Source organism: Vicugna pacos, chromosome 30 (genome assembly GCF_048564905.1).
Source record: "Vicugna pacos chromosome 30, VicPac4, whole genome shotgun sequence".
Lineage (NCBI taxonomy): Eukaryota > Metazoa > Chordata > Mammalia > Artiodactyla > Camelidae > Vicugna > Vicugna pacos.
The window spans coordinates 19,330,370-19,348,473 of NC_133016.1; the positions used below are offsets into that span (position 1 = coordinate 19,330,370).

Here is an 18,104-nt window from a genome sequence, read left to right on the forward strand (position 1 = left end):
GGGCACCCGGTGGAGGGGAGGGTGCCCGGTGCCGACAGCTGCTGCTGCGTTGGGTTTCGGCTCCTGTCGGCGTTGGCGCTTTTGTCTGTCATCCAACCCAGCTCTCCCTTCTGTCCTGCAGGCCACCCCGTGGGCCGGAGAGCCCCAACCTTTCCCAGGACCAGTCTGCGTGGCCTGCCCCGCGTGCGGCCCGTCGTCGCCCAGCTGGGCACCTGCACCTGTTCCCCCTTGGTGCCCCGTGCCGCCTGGCCCCCCACCGCCAGCTGCTCCGCTCGGTAAGAGGAAAGCATAGTCCTCTGTTTCTTCCTTGAGTCACTGCAGAAGAAGGGCAGGTCGCTCTCCGGGGCTTCCCCGTGCACGGGCGGCCCTGACTGGGCTCACGGCCGAGTCCCTCTGGTCCCTTAGCAGACGCACTTGATGGGCCGCGTCTTCCCCGTCCTGCCCTGGGGAGGGAGGTGTCTCTTGTAGAGGGAAAGAGGGTCCTCTGACGGAGGGCAGACGTGTCGGTTCTGCACACGGGCCTTCAACAGAGACCACGTTCCGGGCTCCCTGGAGGAGAAGCCCGCCCCTGTCACTGTCGGCAGCGAGTGGAGCCCTGACCTTCCACAGCCGATGATCGGTTATGGAAGAAACACCCGAACCCGTGGCCTGTGGTCTCTTCAGTCAAGGGTCCCTGAGACCTGTCTCCCACTCGGTCTGATGTGAGACTTAGTGTGATACGGGGAAGAAAGCCTCAAAGGTCTTCCGCGCTTCAGCAAAGTAACATGTTTTGTAAGGTAGTGAACGGTGAAAGAGTTTTTTTGTATTTTATTTTATCTATGCCGAGAAGCTAGTTTAGTTTACTCGGGGAAGGATATAGGTTAGTGGTGAACAGAATGCTTGCTTAGCATGCCGAATTCCGTGTGCTCATTCCCGGTACCTCCACTTAAAAAAGGAAGAAAAGAAAAAACAAAAACAGGAACGAACTTCAAATGTTGGAAGTACATAGTGCGCAAACCCGACTTGGATATCCATTCTTTTTACGTGTTTTCCTCTTACTGCTTGGTTTGAAATCTATCCCAACCGTGACTTAAGCTTTTGGGTTTTTTGGGGGTTGTTTTTTTTTTTTTTTTTTTCCCCCCCAGAAAAATGCTCTTAACTCTTTGAAATTCTTTTCTGCCACTTTTGTTTTGACATATCCACGGACGGAGATAGACGCACGTGGTGGTTGTAATTTGCATTCGTGAATATTCTCATTAATGTACCTGTAACTACATTTTACAGGTGGTATGTCAGTGCACCACTTTGCAGAAGAAGGAGGAGGAGAGTCTTCCTCTGAGGAGGTACTGTCTCTTGTTGTTAATGTCCTTGTGTGACTGTGTAAGTATCAGGGGATTCTGAAACATAAGCCGGGGGTTGGTGTGAGTGTGCATTTTCACGTTTGCATCTGCTGATGAGAATTTTTGACTTACATTTTTAACTTACAGTTTAGGATGTGATTCTGTGCTTAATGCCGTAGGACTGGATAGTGCACTTGTGTTAATTTTCCAGACTCACCTAGTGAAACCAGTGTCTCTGTATGTGAATTCTTTTTTTCAGGGTCTTTCCGTTACAGTTTATTAGAGGGTATTGAAAAGAAATTCATCCCTGGGAAAGTTAGGTGTATCTTGGAGTTGGTTCTTGTTTTAGCCGTCCTCACTTGAAATTAATTCAGTGGTGGTTCATTTTGAAGGCAGCATGTTTTGTCTTCCCATTCCACCGCCAGTAACAGTGTTCTAGTTTCCTTAATGCCTTACGCTGTTTCCCACCTGCTCCTTTTACTCAGGCTGCCCTTCCCCAGAGCCCCTCCACATCCCCCCTCTGCACTGGATCTCTCTTTTACGAAACAGTGCGGTCTTCCCAGCATTCCCTGAGCTATCCACGTGCAGCGGACTCTCCTGTCCTTTGTGGCGTTACTGTACCCGTTCACCTCAGTTGTAGAGCTGTTGAAACTTTTCTGTGCTGACTTGTTTTCATGGATCCTGTGCCTCTGGCAGAACAGAGAGGAGAATCTGCCTTTTATTTGTACCGCCAGCTTCTCCCAGGATAGGGCTTGTGTTCTGATAGGTACGGTAAATAACTGTTGTCTACCTGACCGACCGACCGACCGACCGACCAAGCGTATGAACATGATGGTTTCTGAAGTTCGTTTCTTGTTTTATCTTGTTTTGTGTTCCTAGGAAGGGGCGACTGAGCCCGATCTTAAGAAACCGGAAGACGCTACTGGGACTGTAGAAACGGCTCCATGGGAGCCAACAGATCATACCACGCCGACCTCTTCTGCTGGAGCACACGGAGCTTATTATACACCGGGTAAGTTAGTGAACGTGGATGGCGTTCCTTGTTCCTCTGTGCCTAGAAACTAGTCTGCTCTGGGGGGTGGGGGGAGGGTATATGTAGCTCAGCAGTAGACAGAATGCAGGCTTAGCATGCAGGAGTTCCTGGGGACAGTATCCAGTTCCTCCAAGAAACGAGTGTGATGCGGGGAAGGCAGGCAGGCAGGCAGGCAGGCAGGCAGGCAGGCAGGCAGGCAGGCGCAAAGGTTTTGTTTCGCTTCAGCAGTGTCTTCACAGGAAAGCCTAATGCTCCATCCTTTTCTGTGGTTTTCAGCCCACGCGGGACCTGGCGCGGCTCCGATGTGGCCCGACAGCGCCTGGCCACCTGCGGCGGCCCAGGTAAGTGGGGTGATCATGCTCTGTTGGACCTCGTCCTGGGAAAGGTGATCTTCCCGTTTTCCCGGCAGCCGTTCCTGGCCTCGTCTCCAGACTGTGTGTCCTGTTGACGGGTCTGGCGTGGCGTGGCGTGTCGCTGCCTTTTCAGACTGAAAGCTCTTGCCCAGGAGCCAGCGGGCTGCTTGTCCCGGGAGCCCGTCGCCTTGGCTGGTGCCTGCAGGAGCCATGAGGGAGTGCTTAGAAGCCGGGGCCCGCAGACTTTGACTGTGGGTTTCTCGAAGCAGCGTGAGGAGGGTGAGCCCGCGCTCCACACTGACTTCTCCCGGCTCGGCTGACTCCTTCCTGTCCTCCTGCACCTGGGGTTGCTCCTGGGTCACTGAGACGGATTTCTGTGTCGTCGTCCTTTTGACTGGTTTCCCGGCTCAGGCCAGGTGATTCTCCTGTTTGGAACGTCCATTCAGATCCTGGTAACTGAAAAAGGGGCAAAGCCCCCCCCACCCCGCCCGCCTCCAGCTCTGTACCGTGAGCTTTGTGCAACTCTGAGTCTTCCTGGGTGTGGCAAATGTCACAGCCCGTCACTGTCTTTTCTTGGGAGGCAGGTGTGTCTTGGCCGCTGCCTCCAGTTGTACTCTGGGCAGAAAAGCCTGGCTCTCGGAGATGGTGCGTTTGTAGTAGGGAATAGAGGCTGGAAGGGGAAGAGCCCGCCGTGAAAAATGGCTCCTTCCCTGCGGGGGAATTCCCATGCGCACCGGCGTGCGTACGTTGTGTTCCCCACCCTGCGCCGGGTCGGGCCTGCCCTGGAAGCTGTCAGAGCTGCTCGTTGGTCTCATGGCACACCGTGGGGTTTTGCGCACGAGCTAGTACAGTCCCTTGGGTGTCAGGTGTGGGGTTGAGACTCCCCACGTCACTCTCCCATAGCACGCAGGTGTAGGGTGCGTTCCGTAGGGACCGTAAAATCCAGACGTCCCTGAGGATAGGGATGATGGTAGCGGAGCCTGGCTCCCTTCTGAGGACAGCCTTGTCCCCTCAGGAGCCCTTGGCCAGCTCCGCCGCAGGACTCCGGGATGCCCAGCTCCCCAGGGCTCTTTGCGCCCAGGGGCAGCCCCTGCGGGGGGCGGAGGAGGGCCCTTTGTGAGGAGGGGGCAGAGAGGGCCTGGCAGGGTCCTGCAGGCAGAGCCCTGCAGGCAGAGCGGTGACCCAGGTGCGGCTCTGCTTGCTCGTGTGGAGAATGGGCTCTTCACGTCCGTCCCGTCTCCGTGTTCCTGGTCCGCGCCGGGCAAGCTTCCGTGGAGCTGGGGAAGGTGGCGGGGAGGGCCGTCCCGCCCAGAGCGGCTGGCTGTTGGGGAAGGCGCTACTTTGTCCGTGTGCTGGCAGCTGCGTGTGCAGCCTCTCGGGCAGGAGGACCCTTGGCTTCCTCCACTTGGAGACAGCGGCGGCGACGTGCGGCGTCAGTGTCGTATCCCCGTGTCCTCCTGTGCGGCCCAGGCTGCAGGCAGGCCCCAGAGGGCTGGGTGGAGCGTGTGGCGCCGTGCTGCTCTCTGGGCACCCGGTGGAGGGGAGGGTGCCCGGTGCCGACAGCTGCTGCTGCGTTGGGTTTCGGCTCCTGTCGGCGTTGGCGCTTTTGTCTGTCATCCAACCCAGCTCTCCCTTCTGTCCTGCAGGCCACCCCGTGGGCCGGAGGGCCCCAACCTTTCCCAGGACCAGTCTGCGTGGCCTGCCCCGCGTGCGGCCCGTCGTCGCCCAGCTGGGCACCTGCACCTGTTCCCCCTTGGTGCCCCGTGCCGCCTGGCCCCCCACCGCCAGCTGCTCCGCTCGGTAAGAGGAAAGCATAGTCCTCTGTTTCTTCCTTGAGTCACTGCAGAAGAAGGGCAGGTCGCTCTCCGGGGCTTCCCCGTGCACGGGCGGCCCTGACTGGGCTCACGGCCGCGTCCCTCTGGTCCCTTAGCAGACGCACTTGATGGGCCGCGTCTTCCCCGTCCTGCCCTGGGGAGGGAGGTGTCTCTTGTAGAGGGAAAGAGGGTCCTCTGACGGAGGGCAGACGTGTCGGTTCTGCACACGGGCCTTCAACAGAGACCACGTTCCGGGCTCCCTGGAGGAGAAGCCCGCCCCTGTCACTGTCGGCAGCGAGTGGAGCCCTGACCTTCCACAGCCGATGATCGGTTATGGAAGAAACACCCGAACCCGTGGCCTGTGGTCTCTTCAGTCAAGGGTCCCTGAGACCTGTCTCCCACTCGGTCTGATGTGAGACTTAGTGTGATACGGGGAAGAAAGCCTCAAAGGTCTTCCGCGCTTCAGCAAAGTAACATGTTTTGTAAGGTAGTGAACGGTGAAAGAGTTTTTTTGTATTTTATTTTATCTATGCCGAGAAGCTAGTTTAGTTTACTCGGGGAAGGATATAGGTTAGTGGTGAACAGAATGCTTGCTTAGCATGCCGAATTCCGTGTGCTCATTCCCGGTACCTCCACTTAAAAAAGGAAGAAAAGAAAAAACAAAAACAGGAACGAACTTCAAATGTTGGAAGTACATAGTGCGCAAACCCGACTTGGATATCCATTCTTTTTACGTGTTTTCCTCTTACTGCTTGGTTTGAAATCTATCCCAACCGTGACTTAAGCTTTTGGGTTTTTTGGGGGTTGTTTTTTTTTTTTTTTTCCCCCCCAGAAAAATGCTCTTAACTCTTTGAAATTCTTTTCTGCCACTTTTGTTTTGACATATCCACGGACGGAGATAGACGCACGTGGTGGTTGTAATTTGCATTCGTGAATATTCTCATTAATGTACCTGTAACTACATTTTACAGGTGGTATGTCAGTGCACCACTTTGCAGAAGAAGGAGGAGGAGAGTCTTCCTCTGAGGAGGTACTGTCTCTTGTTGTTAATGTCCTTGTGTGACTGTGTAAGTATCAGGGGATTCTGAAACATAAGCCGGGGGTTGGTGTGAGTGTGCATTTTCACGTTTGCATCTGCTGATGAGAATTTTTGACTTACATTTTTAACTTACAGTTTAGGATGTGATTCTGTGCTTAATGCCGTAGGACTGGATAGTGCACTTGTGTTAATTTTCCAGACTCACCTAGTGAAACCAGTGTCTCTGTATGTGAATTCTTTTTTTCAGGGTCTTCCCGTTACAGTTTATTAGAGGGTATTGAAAAGAAATTCATCCCTGGGAAAGTTAGGTGTATCTTGGAGTTGGTTCTTGTTTTAGCCGTCCTCACTTGAAATTAATTCAGTGGTGGTTCATTTTGAAGGCAGCATGTTTTGTCTTCCCATTCCACCGCCAGTAACAGTGTTCTAGTTTCCTTAATGCCTTACGCTGTTTCCCACCTGCTCCTTTTACTCAGGCTGCCCTTCCCCAGAGCCCCTCCACATCCCCCCTCTGCACTGGATCTCTCTTTTACGAAACAGTGCGGTCTTCCCAGCATTCCCTGAGCTATCCACGTGCAGCGGACTCTCCTGTCCTTTGTGGCGTTACTGTACCCGTTCACCTCAGTTGTAGAGCTGTTGAAACTTTTCTGTGCTGACTTGTTTTCATGGATCCTGTGCCTCTGGCAGAACAGAGAGGAGAATCTGCCTTTTATTTGTACCGCCAGCTTCTCCCAGGATAGGGCTTGTGTTCTGATAGGTACGGTAAATAACTGTTGTCTACCTGACCGACCGACCGACCGACCGACCAAGCGTATGAACATGATGGTTTCTGAAGTTCGTTTCTTGTTTTATCTTGTTTTGTGTTCCTAGGAAGGGGCGACTGAGCCCGATCTTAAGAAACCGGAAGACGCTACTGGGACTGTAGAAACGGCTCCATGGGAGCCAACAGATCATACCACGCCGACCTCTTCTGCTGGAGCACACGGAGCTTATTATACACCGGGTAAGTTAGTGAACGTGGATGGCGTTCCTTGTTCCTCTGTGCCTAGAAACTAGTCTGCTCTGGGGGGTGGGGGGAGGGTATATGTAGCTCAGCAGTAGACAGAATGCAGGCTTAGCATGCAGGAGTTCCTGGGGACAGTATCCAGTTCCTCCAAGAAACGAGTGTGATGCGGGGAAGGCAGGCAGGCAGGCAGGCAGGCAGGCAGGCAGGCAGGCAGGCAGGCGCAAAGGTTTTGTTTCGCTTCAGCAGTGTCTTCACAGGAAAGCCTAATGCTCCATCCTTTTCTGTGGTTTTCAGCCCACGCGGGACCTGGCGCGGCTCCGATGTGGCCCGACAGCGCCTGGCCACCTGCGGCGGCCCAGGTAAGTGGGGTGATCATGCTCTGTTGGACCTCGTCCTGGGAAAGGTGATCTTCCCGTTTTCCCGGCAGCCGTTCCTGGCCTCGTCTCCAGACTGTGTGTCCTGTTGACGGGTCTGGCGTGGCGTGGCGTGTCGCTGCCTTTTCAGACTGAAAGCTCTTGCCCAGGAGCCAGCGGGCTGCTTGTCCCGGGAGCCCGTCGCCTTGGCTGGTGCCTGCAGGAGCCATGAGGGAGTGCTTAGAAGCCGGGGCCCGCAGACTTTGACTGTGGGTTTCTCGAAGCAGCGTGAGGAGGGTGAGCCCGCGCTCCACACTGACTTCTCCCGGCTCGGCTGACTCCTTCCTGTCCTCCTGCACCTGGGGTTGCTCCTGGGTCACTGAGACGGATTTCTGTGTCGTCGTCCTTTTGACTGGTTTCCCGGCTCAGGCCAGGTGATTCTCCTGTTTGGAACGTCCATTCAGATCCTGGTAACTGAAAAAGGGGCAAAGCCCCCCCCCACCCCGCCCGCCTCCAGCTCTGTACCGTGTGCTTTGTGCAACTCTGAGTCTTCCTGGGTGTGGCAAATGTCACAGCCCGTCACTGTCTTTTCTCGGGAGGCAGGTGTGTCTTGGCCGCTGCCTCCAGTTGTACTCTGGGCAGAAAAGCCTGGCTCTCGGAGATGGTGCGTTTGTAGTAGGGAATAGAGGCTGGAAGGGGAAGAGCCCGCCGTGAAAAATGGCTCCTTCCCTGCGGGGGAATTCCCATGCGCACCGGCGTGCGTACGTTGTGTTCCCCACCCTGCGCCGGGTCGGGCCTGCCCTGGAAGCTGTCAGAGCTGCTCGTTGGTCTCATGGCACACCGTGGGGTTTTGCGCACGAGCTAGTACAGTCCCTTGGGTGTCAGGTGTGGGGTTGAGACTCCCCACGTCACTCTCCCATAGCACGCAGGTGTAGGGTGCGTTCCGTAGGGACCGTAAAATCCAGACGTCCCTGAGGATAGGGATGATGGTAGCGGAGCCTGGCTCCCTTCTGAGGACAGCCTTGTCCCCTCAGGAGCCCTTGGCCAGCTCCGCCGCAGGACTCCGGGATGCCCAGCTCCCCAGGGCTCTTTGCGCCCAGGGGCAGCCCCTGCGGGGGGCGGAGGAGGGCCCTTTGTGAGGAGGGGGCAGAGAGGGCCTGGCAGGGTCCTGCAGGCAGAGCCCTGCAGGCAGAGCGGTGACCCAGGTGCGGCTCTGCTTGCTCGTGTGGAGAATGGGCTCTTCACGTCCGTCCCGTCTCCGTGTTCCTGGTCCGCGCCGGGCAAGCTTCCGTGGAGCTGGGGAAGGTGGCGGGGAGGGCCGTCCCGCCCAGAGCGGCTGGCTGTTGGGGAAGGCGCTACTTTGTCCGTGTGCTGGCAGCTGCGTGTGCAGCCTCTCGGGCAGGAGGACCCTTGGCTTCCTCCACTTGGAGACAGCGGCGGCGACGTGCGGCGTCAGTGTCGTATCCCCGTGTCCTCCTGTGCGGCCCAGGCTGCAGGCAGGCCCCAGAGGGCTGGGTGGAGCGTGTGGCGCCGTGCTGCTCTCTGGGCACCCGGTGGAGGGGAGGGTGCCCGGTGCCGACAGCTGCTGCTGCGTTGGGTTTCGGCTCCTGTCGGCGTTGGCGCTTTTGTCTGTCATCCAACCCAGCTCTCCCTTCTGTCCTGCAGGCCACCCCGTGGGCCGGAGGGCCCCAACCTTTCCCAGGACCAGTCTGCGTGGCCTGCCCCGCGTGCGGCCCGTCGTCGCCCAGCTGGGCACCTGCACCTGTTCCCCCTTGGTGCCCCGTGCCGCCTGGCCCCCCACCGCCAGCTGCTCCGCTCGGTAAGAGGAAAGCATAGTCCTCTGTTTCTTCCTTGAGTCACTGCAGAAGAAGGGCAGGTCGCTCTCCGGGGCTTCCCCGTGCACGGGCGGCCCTGACTGGGCTCACGGCCGCGTCCCTCTGGTCCCTTAGCAGACGCACTTGATGGGCCGCGTCTTCCCCGTCCTGCCCTGGGGAGGGAGGTGTCTCTTGTAGAGGGAAAGAGGGTCCTCTGACGGAGGGCAGACGTGTCGGTTCTGCACACGGGCCTTCAACAGAGACCACGTTCCGGGCTCCCTGGAGGAGAAGCCCGCCCCTGTCACTGTCGGCAGCGAGTGGAGCCCTGACCTTCCACAGCCGATGATCGGTTATGGAAGAAACACCCGAACCCGTGGCCTGTGGTCTCTTCAGTCAAGGGTCCCTGAGACCTGTCTCCCACTCGGTCTGATGTGAGACTTAGTGTGATACGGGGAAGAAAGCCTCAAAGGTCTTCCGCGCTTCAGCAAAGTAACATGTTTTGTAAGGTAGTGAACGGTGAAAGAGTTTTTTTGTATTTTATTTTATCTATGCCGAGAAGCTAGTTTAGTTTACTCGGGGAAGGATATAGGTTAGTGGTGAACAGAATGCTTGCTTAGCATGCCGAATTCCGTGTGCTCATTCCCGGTACCTCCACTTAAAAAAGGAAGAAAAGAAAAAACAAAAACAGGAACGAACTTCAAATGTTGGAAGTACATAGTGCGCAAACCCGACTTGGATATCCATTCTTTTTACGTGTTTTCCTCTTACTGCTTGGTTTGAAATCTATCCCAACCGTGACTTAAGCTTTTGGGTTTTTTGGGGGTTGTTTTTTTTTTTTTTTTTTTCCCCCCCAGAAAAATGCTCTTAACTCTTTGAAATTCTTTTCTGCCACTTTTGTTTTGACATATCCACGGACGGAGATAGACGCACGTGGTGGTTGTAATTTGCATTCGTGAATATTCTCATTAATGTACCTGTAACTACATTTTACAGGTGGTATGTCAGTGCACCACTTTGCAGAAGAAGGAGGAGGAGAGTCTTCCTCTGAGGAGGTACTGTCTCTTGTTGTTAATGTCCTTGTGTGACTGTGTAAGTATCAGGGGATTCTGAAACATAAGCCGGGGGTTGGTGTGAGTGTGCATTTTCACGTTTGCATCTGCTGATGAGAATTTTTGACTTACATTTTTAACTTACAGTTTAGGATGTGATTCTGTGCTTAATGCCGTAGGACTGGATAGTGCACTTGTGTTAATTTTCCAGACTCACCTAGTGAAACCAGTGTCTCTGTATGTGAATTCTTTTTTTCAGGGTCTTTCCGTTACAGTTTATTAGAGGGTATTGAAAAGAAATTCATCCCTGGGAAAGTTAGGTGTATCTTGGAGTTGGTTCTTGTTTTAGCCGTCCTCACTTGAAATTAATTCAGTGGTGGTTCATTTTGAAGGCAGCATGTTTTGTCTTCCCATTCCACCGCCAGTAACAGTGTTCTAGTTTCCTTAATGCCTTACGCTGTTTCCCACCTGCTCCTTTTACTCAGGCTGCCCTTCCCCAGAGCCCCTCCACATCCCCCCTCTGCACTGGATCTCTCTTTTACGAAACAGTGCGGTCTTCCCAGCATTCCCTGAGCTATCCACGTGCAGCGGACTCTCCTGTCCTTTGTGGCGTTACTGTACCCGTTCACCTCAGTTGTAGAGCTGTTGAAACTTTTCTGTGCTGACTTGTTTTCATGGATCCTGTGCCTCTGGCAGAACAGAGAGGAGAATCTGCCTTTTATTTGTACCGCCAGCTTCTCCCAGGATAGGGCTTGTGTTCTGATAGGTACGGTAAATAACTGTTGTCTACCTGACCGACCGACCGACCGACCGACCAAGCGTATGAACATGATGGTTTCTGAAGTTCGTTTCTTGTTTTATCTTGTTTTGTGTTCCTAGGAAGGGGCGACTGAGCCCGATCTTAAGAAACCGGAAGACGCTACTGGGACTGTAGAAACGGCTCCATGGGAGCCAACAGATCATACCACGCCGACCTCTTCTGCTGGAGCACACGGAGCTTATTATACACCGGGTAAGTTAGTGAACGTGGATGGCGTTCCTTGTTCCTCTGTGCCTAGAAACTAGTCTGCTCTGGGGGGTGGGGGGAGGGTATATGTAGCTCAGCAGTAGACAGAATGCAGGCTTAGCATGCAGGAGTTCCTGGGGACAGTATCCAGTTCCTCCAAGAAACGAGTGTGATGCGGGGAAGGCAGGCAGGCAGGCAGGCAGGCAGGCAGGCAGGCAGGCAGGCAGGCGCAAAGGTTTTGTTTCGCTTCAGCAGTGTCTTCACAGGAAAGCCTAATGCTCCATCCTTTTCTGTGGTTTTCAGCCCACGCGGGACCTGGCGCGGCTCCGATGTGGCCCGACAGCGCCTGGCCACCTGCGGCGGCCCAGGTAAGTGGGGTGATCATGCTCTGTTGGACCTCGTCCTGGGAAAGGTGATCTTCCCGTTTTCCCGGCAGCCGTTCCTGGCCTCGTCTCCAGACTGTGTGTCCTGTTGACGGGTCTGGCGTGGCGTGGCGTGTCGCTGCCTTTTCAGACTGAAAGCTCTTGCCCAGGAGCCAGCGGGCTGCTTGTCCCGGGAGCCCGTCGCCTTGGCTGGTGCCTGCAGGAGCCATGAGGGAGTGCTTAGAAGCCGGGGCCCGCAGACTTTGACTGTGGGTTTCTCGAAGCAGCGTGAGGAGGGTGAGCCCGCGCTCCACACTGACTTCTCCCGGCTCGGCTGACTCCTTCCTGTCCTCCTGCACCTGGGGTTGCTCCTGGGTCACTGAGACGGATTTCTGTGTCGTCGTCCTTTTGACTGGTTTCCCGGCTCAGGCCAGGTGATTCTCCTGTTTGGAACGTCCATTCAGATCCTGGTAACTGAAAAAGGGGCAAAGCCCCCCCCACCCCGCCCGCCTCCAGCTCTGTACCGTGTGCTTTGTGCAACTCTGAGTCTTCCTGGGTGTGGCAAATGTCACAGCCCGTCACTGTCTTTTCTCGGGAGGCAGGTGTGTCTTGGCCGCTGCCTCCAGTTGTACTCTGGGCAGAAAAGCCTGGCTCTCGGAGATGGTGCGTTTGTAGTAGGGAATAGAGGCTGGAAGGGGAAGAGCCCGCCGTGAAAAATGGCTCCTTCCCTGCGGGGGAATTCCCATGCGCACCGGCGTGCGTACGTTGTGTTCCCCACCCTGCGCCGGGTCGGGCCTGCCCTGGAAGCTGTCAGAGCTGCTCGTTGGTCTCATGGCACACCGTGGGGTTTTGCGCACGAGCTAGTACAGTCCCTTGGGTGTCAGGTGTGGGGTTGAGACTCCCCACGTCACTCTCCCATAGCACGCAGGTGTAGGGTGCGTTCCGTAGGGACCGTAAAATCCAGACGTCCCTGAGGATAGGGATGATGGTAGCGGAGCCTGGCTCCCTTCTGAGGACAGCCTTGTCCCCTCAGGAGCCCTTGGCCAGCTCCGCCGCAGGACTCCGGGATGCCCAGCTCCCCAGGGCTCTTTGCGCCCAGGGGCAGCCCCTGCGGGGGGCGGAGGAGGGCCCTTTGTGAGGAGGGGGCAGAGAGGGCCTGGCAGGGTCCTGCAGGCAGAGCCCTGCAGGCAGAGCGGTGACCCAGGTGCGGCTCTGCTTGCTCGTGTGGAGAATGGGCTCTTCACGTCCGTCCCGTCTCCGTGTTCCTGGTCCGCGCCGGGCAAGCTTCCGTGGAGCTGGGGAAGGTGGCGGGGAGGGCCGTCCCGCCCAGAGCGGCTGGCTGTTGGGGAAGGCGCTACTTTGTCCGTGTGCTGGCAGCTGCGTGTGCAGCCTCTCGGGCAGGAGGACCCTTGGCTTCCTCCACTTGGAGACAGCGGCGGCGACGTGCGGCGTCAGTGTCGTATCCCCGTGTCCTCCTGTGCGGCCCAGGCTGCAGGCAGGCCCCAGAGGGCTGGGTGGAGCATGTGGCGCCGTGCTGCTCTCTGGGCACCCGGTGGAGGGGAGGGTGCCCGGTGCCGACAGCTGCTGCTGCGTTGGGTTTCGGCTCCTGTCGGCGTTGGCGCTTTTGTCTGTCATCCAACCCAGCTCTCCCTTCTGTCCTGCAGGCCACCCCGTGGGCCGGAGGGCCCCAACCTTTCCCAGGACCAGTCTGCGTGGCCTGCCCCGCGTGCGGCCCGTCGTCGCCCAGCTGGGCACCTGCACCTGTTCCCCCTTGGTGCCCCGTGCCGCCTGGCCCCCCACCGCCAGCTGCTCCGCTCGGTAAGAGGAAAGCATAGTCCTCTGTTTCTTCCTTGAGTCACTGCAGAAGAAGGGCAGGTCGCTCTCCGGGGCTTCCCCGTGCACGGGCGGCCCTGACTGGGCTCACGGCCGCGTCCCTCTGGTCCCTTAGCAGACGCACTTGATGGGCCGCGTCTTCCCCGTCCTGCCCTGGGGAGGGAGGTGTCTCTTGTAGAGGGAAAGAGGGTCCTCTGACGGAGGGCAGACGTGTCGGTTCTGCACACGGGCCTTCAACAGAGACCACGTTCCGGGCTCCCTGGAGGAGAAGCCCGCCCCTGTCACTGTCGGCAGCGAGTGGAGCCCTGACCTTCCACAGCCGATGATCGGTTATGGAAGAAACACCCGAACCCGTGGCCTGTGGTCTCTTCAGTCAAGGGTCCCTGAGACCTGTCTCCCACTCGGTCTGATGTGAGACTTAGTGTGATACGGGGAAGAAAGCCTCAAAGGTCTTCCGCGCTTCAGCAAAGTAACATGTTTTGTAAGGTAGTGAACGGTGAAAGAGTTTTTTTGTATTTTATTTTATCTATGCCGAGAAGCTAGTTTAGTTTACTCGGGGAAGGATATAGGTTAGTGGTGAACAGAATGCTTGCTTAGCATGCCGAATTCCGTGTGCTCATTCCCGGTACCTCCACTTAAAAAAGGAAGAAAAGAAAAAACAAAAACAGGAACGAACTTCAAATGTTGGAAGTACATAGTGCGCAAACCCGACTTGGATATCCATTCTTTTTACGTGTTTTCCTCTTACTGCTTGGTTTGAAATCTATCCCAACCGTGACTTAAGCTTTTGGGTTTTTTGGGGGTTGTTTTTTTTTTTTTTTTTTCCCCCCCAGAAAAATGCTCTTAACTCTTTGAAATTCTTTTCTGCCACTTTTGTTTTGACATATCCACGGACGGAGATAGACGCACGTGGTGGTTGTAATTTGCATTCGTGAATATTCTCATTAATGTACCTGTAACTACATTTTACAGGTGGTATGTCAGTGCACCACTTTGCAGAAGAAGGAGGAGGAGAGTCTTCCTCTGAGGAGGTACTGTCTCTTGTTGTTAATGTCCTTGTGTGACTGTGTAAGTATCAGGGGATTCTGAAACATAAGCCGGGGGTTGGTGTGAGTGTGCATTTTCACGTTTGCATCTGCTGATGAGAATTTTTGACTTACATTTTTAACTTACAGTTTAGGATGTGATTCTGTGCTTAATGCCGTAGGACTGGATAGTGCACTTGTGTTAATTTTCCAGACTCACCTAGTGAAACCAGTGTCTCTGTATGTGAATTCTTTTTTTCAGGGTCTTTCCGTTACAGTTTATTAGAGGGTATTGAAAAGAAATTCATCCCTGGGAAAGTTAGGTGTATCTTGGAGTTGGTTCTTGTTTTAGCCGTCCTCACTTGAAATTAATTCAGTGGTGGTTCATTTTGAAGGCAGCATGTTTTGTCTTCCCATTCCACCGCCAGTAACAGTGTTCTAGTTTCCTTAATGCCTTACGCTGTTTCCCACCTGCTCCTTTTACTCAGGCTGCCCTTCCCCAGAGCCCCTCCACATCCCCCCTCTGCACTGGATCTCTCTTTTACGAAACATTGCGGTCTTCCCAGCATTCCCTGAGCTATCCACGTGCAGCGGACTCTCCTGTCCTTTGTGGCGTTACTGTACCCGTTCACCTCAGTTGTAGAGCTGTTGAAACTTTTCTGTGCTGACTTGTTTTCATGGATCCTGTGCCTCTGGCAGAACAGAGAGGAGAATCTGCCTTTTATTTGTACCGCCAGCTTCTCCCAGGATAGGGCTTGTGTTCTGATAGGTACGGTAAATAACTGTTGTCTACCTGACCGACCGACCGACCGACCGACCAAGCGTATGAACATGATGGTTTCTGAAGTTCGTTTCTTGTTTTATCTTGTTTTGTGTTCCTAGGAAGGGGCGACTGAGCCCGATCTTAAGAAACCGGAAGACGCTACTGGGACTGTAGAAACGGCTCCATGGGAGCCAACAGATCATACCACGCCGACCTCTTCTGCTGGAGCACACGGAGCTTATTATACACCGGGTAAGTTAGTGAACGTGGATGGCGTTCCTTGTTCCTCTGTGCCTAGAAACTAGTCTGCTCTGGGGGGTGGGGGGAGGGTATATGTAGCTCAGCAGTAGACAGAATGCAGGCTTAGCATGCAGGAGTTCCTGGGGACAGTATCCAGTTCCTCCAAGAAACGAGTGTGATGCGGGGAAGGCAGGCAGGCAGGCAGGCAGGCAGGCAGGCAGGCAGGCAGGCGCAAAGGTTTTGTTTCGCTTCAGCAGTGTCTTCACAGGAAAGCCTAATGCTCCATCCTTTTCTGTGGTTTTCAGCCCACGCGGGACCTGGCGCGGCTCCGATGTGGCCCGACAGCGCCTGGCCACCTGCGGCGGCCCAGGTAAGTGGGGTGATCATGCTCTGTTGGACCTCGTCCTGGGAAAGGTGATCTTCCCGTTTTCCCGGCAGCCGTTCCTGGCCTCGTCTCCAGACTGTGTGTCCTGTTGACGGGTCTGGCGTGGCGTGGCGTGTCGCTGCCTTTTCAGACTGAAAGCTCTTGCCCAGGAGCCAGCGGGCTGCTTGTCCCGGGAGCCCGTCGCCTTGGCTGGTGCCTGCAGGAGCCATGAGGGAGTGCTTAGAAGCCGGGGCCCGCAGACTTTGACTGTGGGTTTCTCGAAGCAGCGTGAGGAGGGTGAGCCCGCGCTCCACACTGACTTCTCCCGGCTCGGCTGACTCCTTCCTGTCCTCCTGCACCTGGGGTTGCTCCTGGGTCACTGAGACGGATTTCTGTGTCGTCGTCCTTTTGACTGGTTTCCCGGCTCAGGCCAGGTGATTCTCCTGTTTGGAACGTCCATTCAGATCCTGGTAACTGAAAAAGGGGCAAAGCCCCCCCCACCCCGCCCGCCTCCAGCTCTGTACCGTGTGCTTTGTGCAACTCTGAGTCTTCCTGGGTGTGGCAAATGTCACAGCCCGTCACTGTCTTTTCTCGGGAGGCAGGTGTGTCTTGGCCGCTGCCTCCAGTTGTACTCTGGGCAGAAAAGCCTGGCTCTCGGAGATGGTGCGTTTGTAGTAGGGAATAGAGGCTGGAAGGGGAAGAGCCCGCCGTGAAAAATGGCTCCTTCCCTGCGGGGGAATTCCCATGCGCACCGGCGTGCGTACGTTGTGTTCCCCACCCTGCGCCGGGTCGGGCCTGCCCTGGAAGCTGTCAGAGCTGCTCGTTGGTCTCATGGCACACCGTGGGGTTTTGCGCACGAGCTAGTACAGTCCCTTGGGTGTCAGGTGTGGGGTTGAGACTCCCCACGTCACTCTCCCATAGCACGCAGGTGTAGGGTGCGTTCCGTAGGGACCGTAAAATCCAGACGTCCCTGAGGATAGGGATGATGGTAGCGGAGCCTGGCTCCCTTCTGAGGACAGCCTTGTCCCCTCAGGAGCCCTTGGCCAGCTCCGCCGCAGGACTCCGGGATGCCCAGCTCCCCAGGGCTCTTTGCGCCCAGGGGCAGCCCCTGCGGGGGGCGGAGGAGGGCCCTTTGTGAGGAGGGGGCAGAGAGGGCCTGGCAGGGTCCTGCAGGCAGAGCCCTGCAGGCAGAGCGGTGACCCAGGTGCGGCTCTGCTTGCTCGTGTGGAGAATGGGCTCTTCACGTCCGTCCCGTCTCCGTGTTCCTGGTCCGCGCCGGGCAAGCTTCCGTGGAGCTGGGGAAGGTGGCGGGGAGGGCCGTCCCGCCCAGAGCGGCTGGCTGTTGGGGAAGGCGCTACTTTGTCCGTGTGCTGGCAGCTGCGTGTGCAGCCTCTCGGGCAGGAGGACCCTTGGCTTCCTCCACTTGGAGACAGCGGCGGCGACGTGCGGCGTCAGTGTCGTATCCCCGTGTCCTCCTGTGCGGCCCAGGCTGCAGGCAGGCCCCAGAGGGCTGGGTGGAGCGTGTGGCGCCGTGCTGCTCTCTGGGCACCCGGTGGAGGGGAGGGTGCCCGGTGCCGACAGCTGCTGCTGCGTTGGGTTTCGGCTCCTGTCGGCGTTGGCGCTTTTGTCTGTCATCCAACCCAGCTCTCCCTTCTGTCCTGCAGGCCACCCCGTGGGCCGGAGGGCCCCAACCTTTCCCAGGACCAGTCTGCGTGGCCTGCCCCGCGTGCGGCCCGTCGTCGCCCAGCTGGGCACCTGCACCTGTTCCCCCTTGGTGCCCCGTGCCGCCTGGCCCCCCACCGCCAGCTGCTCCGCTCGGTAAGAGGAAAGCATAGTCCTCTGTTTCTTCCTTGAGTCACTGCAGAAGAAGGGCAGGTCGCTCTCCGGGGCTTCCCCGTGCACGGGCGGCCCTGACTGGGCTCACGGCCGCGTCCCTCTGGTCCCTTAGCAGACGCACTTGATGGGCCGCGTCTTCCCCGTCCTGCCCTGGGGAGGGAGGTGTCTCTTGTAGAGGGAAAGAGGGTCCTCTGACGGAGGGCAGACGTGTCGGTTCTGCACACGGGCCTTCAACAGAGACCACGTTCCGGGCTCCCTGGAGGAGAAGCCCGCCCCTGTCACTGTCGGCAGCGAGTGGAGCCCTGACCTTCCACAGCCGATGATCGGTTATGGAAGAAACACCCGAACCCGTGGCCTGTGGTCTCTTCAGTCAAGGGTCCCTGAGACCTGTCTCCCACTCGGTCTGATGTGAGACTTAGTGTGATACGGGGAAGAAAGCCTCAAAGGTCTTCCGCGCTTCAGCAAAGTAACATGTTTTGTAAGGTAGTGAACGGTGAAAGAGTTTTTTTGTATTTTATTTTATCTATGCCGAGAAGCTAGTTTAGTTTACTCGGGGAAGGATATAGGTTAGTGGTGAACAGAATGCTTGCTTAGCATGCCGAATTCCGTGTGCTCATTCCCGGTACCTCCACTTAAAAAAGGAAGAAAAGAAAAAACAAAAACAGGAACGAACTTCAAATGTTGGAAGTACATAGTGCGCAAACCCGACTTGGATATCCATTCTTTTTACGTGTTTTCCTCTTACTGCTTGGTTTGAAATCTATCCCAACCGTGACTTAAGCTTTTGGGTTTTTTGGGGGTTGTTTTTTTTTTTTTTTTTTCCCCCCCAGAAAAATGCTCTTAACTCTTTGAAATTCTTTTCTGCCACTTTTGTTTTGACATATCCACGGACGGAGAT

At 56.2% G+C, this 18,104-nt stretch overlaps 1 protein-coding gene across 1 annotated transcript in view; it reads left to right on the top strand.

Moving 5' to 3' along the window:
• Positions 1-18,104, top strand: part of LOC140685458 (uncharacterized) — a 43,487-nt gene that overhangs the window by 16,520 nt on the left and 8,863 nt on the right. Inside the window, exons 15-31 of the mRNA XM_072952262.1 lie at positions 122-275; positions 1,264-1,322; positions 2,199-2,331; positions 2,629-2,693; positions 4,352-4,505; positions 5,491-5,549; positions 6,426-6,558; positions 6,856-6,920; positions 8,580-8,733; positions 9,722-9,780; positions 10,657-10,789; positions 11,087-11,151; positions 12,810-12,963; positions 13,951-14,009; positions 14,886-15,018; positions 15,312-15,376; positions 17,035-17,188. Coding sequence (XP_072808363.1) covers positions 122-275; positions 1,264-1,322; positions 2,199-2,331; positions 2,629-2,693; positions 4,352-4,505; positions 5,491-5,549; positions 6,426-6,558; positions 6,856-6,920; positions 8,580-8,733; positions 9,722-9,780; positions 10,657-10,789; positions 11,087-11,151; positions 12,810-12,963; positions 13,951-14,009; positions 14,886-15,018; positions 15,312-15,376; positions 17,035-17,188 — 1,798 coding nt within the window. The remainder of the gene's footprint in view (positions 1-121; positions 276-1,263; positions 1,323-2,198; positions 2,332-2,628; positions 2,694-4,351; positions 4,506-5,490; positions 5,550-6,425; positions 6,559-6,855; positions 6,921-8,579; positions 8,734-9,721; positions 9,781-10,656; positions 10,790-11,086; positions 11,152-12,809; positions 12,964-13,950; positions 14,010-14,885; positions 15,019-15,311; positions 15,377-17,034; positions 17,189-18,104) is intronic.